Genomic DNA, 4299 nt, shown 5'->3' on the forward strand with positions numbered 1-4299 from the left:
GGTGCTGTGACAAGCCAGGCCAACGGCTGACTCCCCTACTAAGCCTCTCCTCCACTCTACTCTTGCAGCCCAGAATCTGCTTGTGTCCCTGGTCCTGGTCCAGCTGGCCCGGCCCGACCCCAATCCCAGTGCTGCTACCATCTCTCAGACCTACAACCTGGCCCGGCTGCTGCAGGCCAACACCACGAAGCTGCTCAACACCTACGTGAGTGCTGGGCCCCCAGGGTGGGAGGGGGCTCGGAGGCCTCTAGGGCCATTCATGGGTAAGGCTGTGTGTCTGTCACGGAGGTCACGGAGTCCATGACTTTCCTTGACCTCCGTGACTTCTGCAGGAGCAGCAGCAGTTTGGATGTGGGAGGGGGCTCAGGGCTGGGGTGGGGGGTGGCGCTTACCTCGGGAGGGGGGTTGCCCGGCTCCCACTGGCATGTCCCAGCAGCTCCTAGGCGGACGGGCCAGGGGGCTCCACGTGCTGCCCGCGTCCGCCAGCACCGCCCCCGCAGCTCCCATTGGCTGCAGTTTCCGACCAATGGGAGCTGCGGAACCAGTGACTGTGGCAGCAGCAGCACGCGGAGCCCCTGGCCCCTCCACCTAGGAGCTTCAGGGACATGCCGGTCCGAGCCAGGAAGAGCCTGTCAGCCCCGCCAACCCTCCCTCCCCGACCACCAGCAGGGGTCCTGGGGCCACACACCACTGCCTGGCCCCCTCCCGCCCAGCACCAGTGGGCGTCTTGGGCTGTGAATTTTTGTTTTCTGCCCGTGACCTGTCCATGACTTTTACTAAAAAATACCCATGACTAAAACGCAGCTTTATTCATGGGCCAGGAAGCCCGGGGCTCCACTCTCTCTAGCCAGCTCCCCTGGAGGGGGCAGGCCCCCTGTCCCATTCCCCGCCCCCTGAGCCAGTGCCCGGGGAAGACACATATGAATGGTTTAATCCAGTCTCTTGGTGAAGCCTCCAATGGCCTTGTCCTTCTGTCGAGGTCCTTCTCCCCCGACAATGCCGGCGGGGGGGGGGAGGGGGAGGAGTGTCATGTTTTGGCCGCCCCACCTGGGGCCCCTTGGCACCAGCCCCAAGCTGGAAGATGCCAGCTCAGGAGTTCACGCCCAGCTGAGCACCCAGCCAACACGCTCTCTGCAGCCTGGAGCCCAGCCAGCAATTCCAAAGCTGGGCTGGTGCTGGTACGACCCACCCCGGGAATGCCAGGGTGCCAGGTGGTGATGGGGTAGGGTCCAAGACCCGCCTCCCAGCGCAATGGGAATTCCCACCCCAGGCATCCCCCCCAGAGGACCCAGTTCTCTCCCCCCTCCCATTCTGCCTCTGCATGTCTATGCAGTCCCCATTCCAGGTTGGAAGGGGGTGTCGAGGGAGGAGGTGGGGTCTCTGTGGGGAGGGAATGGGGGGATTTGAATCAATCTTGGGGTGGAGCTGGGATTGGGGTAGGACAGGAGTTGTGGGGGTTAACCTACTGGGGGAGGACAGCACATGCCCTGACCGCCCCTCTTTTCTGTGTCTCCCCCACAACAGCTGAGCACCCAGGGCTCCCCGTTCAGTGACCCCGGTTTCAGCGCCCTGGGGCTGCGGTGGGCGGGGGTGCCGGTGGCCACCTTCCCGTTCCTGGCCTGGCGCACCATGGGCGACTCGGAGCGGCTGGCGCGGAACTACGGGGCCTATGCCACCTTTGACGCCTTCCTCCAGCTGGTGTGGGATGACCAAGACGAATTGTGCCCCAACTGCTCTGAGCTGCTGGCCATGCTGGGCACTGCCCGGGCCCGGACTCGAGGTCTCCTGGCCAACCTGACCTCCATTATGGCTGCCATGGGCATCCCGACGCCCCCGGCCACAGACCCCTTGACCTCAGAGGCAGCTGGGGTGGGGGCATTTGAGAAGAAGTGCCGGGGCTACGTGGTATGCCGGGAGTACCATGGCTGGGTTGACCGGACTGTGCGTGACTTCACCCTGCTCAAGGCCAAGTACCCAGCCTAGGGGGCGCCACCATGCCAGGCACTGTCTGTGAGCAAAGAGACTGGACCATGCATTTCCTCTTGGCCTAGAGGATGCTTCCTGTTGGCTGGGCCAATGCACTTCCTGTTGACTTATAGACCGGGCCATGCACTTCCTGTTGGCTGGGCCATGGATTTCCTGTGATCCTATAGACTGGGCCATGCACTTCCTGTTGGCTGGGCCATGGATTTCCTGTGATCCTAAGGACTGGGCCATGCACTTCCTGTTGGCCTATGGACTGGGTTATGCACTTCCTGTTTGTCTAGAAGATGGTCAATACACTTCCTGTTGACTTGACCATGTGCTTCCTGTTGGCCTAGAGCAGTGGTCTCCAAAGTGGGGTGCGCGGCAGGAGGAGCGCTTTTTTTTTTGATTCATCGGGCGGGAGTCCGAGTGCCTTTTTTTTTTTGCTTCGGCGTGGCGGGGGGGCGTGCTCAAAATTTTTTTACTGATAGGGGTGTGCGATCAAAAAAGTTTGGAGACCACTGGCCTAGAGGATGGCCAATACACTTCCCGTTGGCCTATGGATTGGGTCATGCATTTCCTGTTAGCCTAGTGGATAGCCAATCCGCTTCCTGTTGGCCTATGGATTGGGTCATGCATTTCCTGTTGGCCTAGTGGATAGCCAATCCGCTTCCTGTTGGCCTATGGATTGGGTCATGCATTTCCTGTTGGCCTAGTGGATAGTCAATGTACTTCCTGTTGGCCTAGAGGATGGCCAATACACTTCCAGTTGGCTTGACCATGCCCTTCCTGTTGGCCTCTGCTTCAGGGATCCATCACGTGCAGGGGGCCCAAATAGGATTGCTGGCCTCCTGGCTAGGCCACGCACTTCCTCTGGGCCTGAAGAATAGCTGATGTGCTTCTGGTTGCCCAATAATGTGGCACATGCACTTCCTGTCCTAAGTTTCCGATCAACCTTATTTCCTCCCCTCCATAACAGGGATAAATGAGTCCAAAGGTGGGTCTTTTTGGTCAGTGGATTTTTCTCCTCACGTCAGTTCTGGGCCAAACTGAGATGGGGAAAGAGCCTTTTGTGACAGATGTGATGATAATTATCAGAACAATAATGCCCAACTCTTACCTAGTGCCGGCCATCCATAGATCTCAAAGCGCTTCACAGGGGAGAGCGCTATCTTTACCCCAAGTTTACAGATGGGGAAACTGAATCCCCGGCAGGGGGACAGTGACCCGCGGAGCCAGGAGTAGAACCTAGGAGTCCACGGCTTTAAGTCCTAGGCCACAAAATCCATTACGTGTGTGTAAAGAATATTAATGGATCACTCGATGATTCCCTGGTCTGTTCAGTCCCTCTGGGGCACCTGGCATTGGCCACTGTCTGCAGACAGGGTACTGGGCTAGATGAACCTTTGGTCTGACCCACTCTGGCCGCTCTTATGTTCTAATATATATTTTAAAATCCCATTGTATTTATGTCCAAAAGAAGCATTTATCTGGATTATTTATATTATTTAACAGCCGAGGGAACGTTGACTTGAATGTGGGGCTTCTAATACTTTGGACACCTCTTGAGTCCACATCAAGAGAAAATTGCTGTAGGTTTGCTGAAGGGAACCAAGAGAAATGTTCAAGAAGCACTTTATAAAGTGATGTGAGGTACCGAGGTGGGAATCCAAGCCAGTGCTAAAATGCAGCTGGCTCTGGGGTGGGCAGCTGGGGAACAGCTGCTCAGGAACGCTCCATGAGGATGTTGCGAGCCGTAAAATTTGATGCCTTAAAAATCATGGTCAAGTCTTGCTACCTGTGGAATTTCCTAGGATACTGTATTAATTTATTGACTTTTGTGGATGTCGCTGCTTGATTACAATAAGCCTAGATGGTACTATTGTCCAACACTTGTCTCTCTACGTTGTATATCTGCTCAGGGTTGTTATTCCAGGGTGGGTGCGTAGCAGCACAGATAGAAAGAAGGTTGTCTGCCTTAAAAACATGGGCTACTTCTGTATGAGCTCAGGGGAACCGCCATTAGCAGTACGGGGAATATGAAACATAGTGGAGCAATTTTGATTCTAGCCCGTAGAGGGTCATAGTCTTTCTCTCTTTCTCACACGCATACACGGAGAGATGCAAACACAGCCCCACTTCCCCCCATCAGGGGGCAATGCTGGAATTCCTATAAACTCTCACGGCTCACCCATGTCTCTGCCATTGTGTCACGGGGAATTTCTTTAAAACTGGTTTCTTCGACACTCAATAAAAGCTCTGTTTTTTCTGAGATAATACGCTTGTGCGGGGATCTCTCCCCAGCTCTGGGAGGGGAGTGGGGTCTGGTGGGTT

General features: G+C 56.0%; 1 protein-coding gene across 1 annotated transcript in view; it reads left to right on the forward strand.

Moving 5' to 3' along the window:
* Positions 1-1983, forward strand: part of LOC112115267 (cardiotrophin-2-like) — a 2612-nt gene extending 629 nt beyond the window's left edge. The window contains exons 2-3 of the mRNA XM_026658292.1: positions 19-205; positions 1525-1983. Of these exons, the coding sequence (XP_026514077.1) occupies positions 19-205; positions 1525-1983 (646 nt within the window). The remainder of the gene's footprint in view (positions 1-18; positions 206-1524) is intronic.
* Positions 1984-4299: the final 2316 nt, after the last annotated feature.

This window comes from Terrapene carolina, unplaced genomic scaffold, assembly GCF_002925995.2.
Source record: "Terrapene carolina triunguis isolate 2854851 unplaced genomic scaffold, T_m_triunguis-2.0 Scaffold423, whole genome shotgun sequence".
Taxonomy (NCBI): Eukaryota; Metazoa; Chordata; order Testudines; family Emydidae; genus Terrapene; species Terrapene triunguis.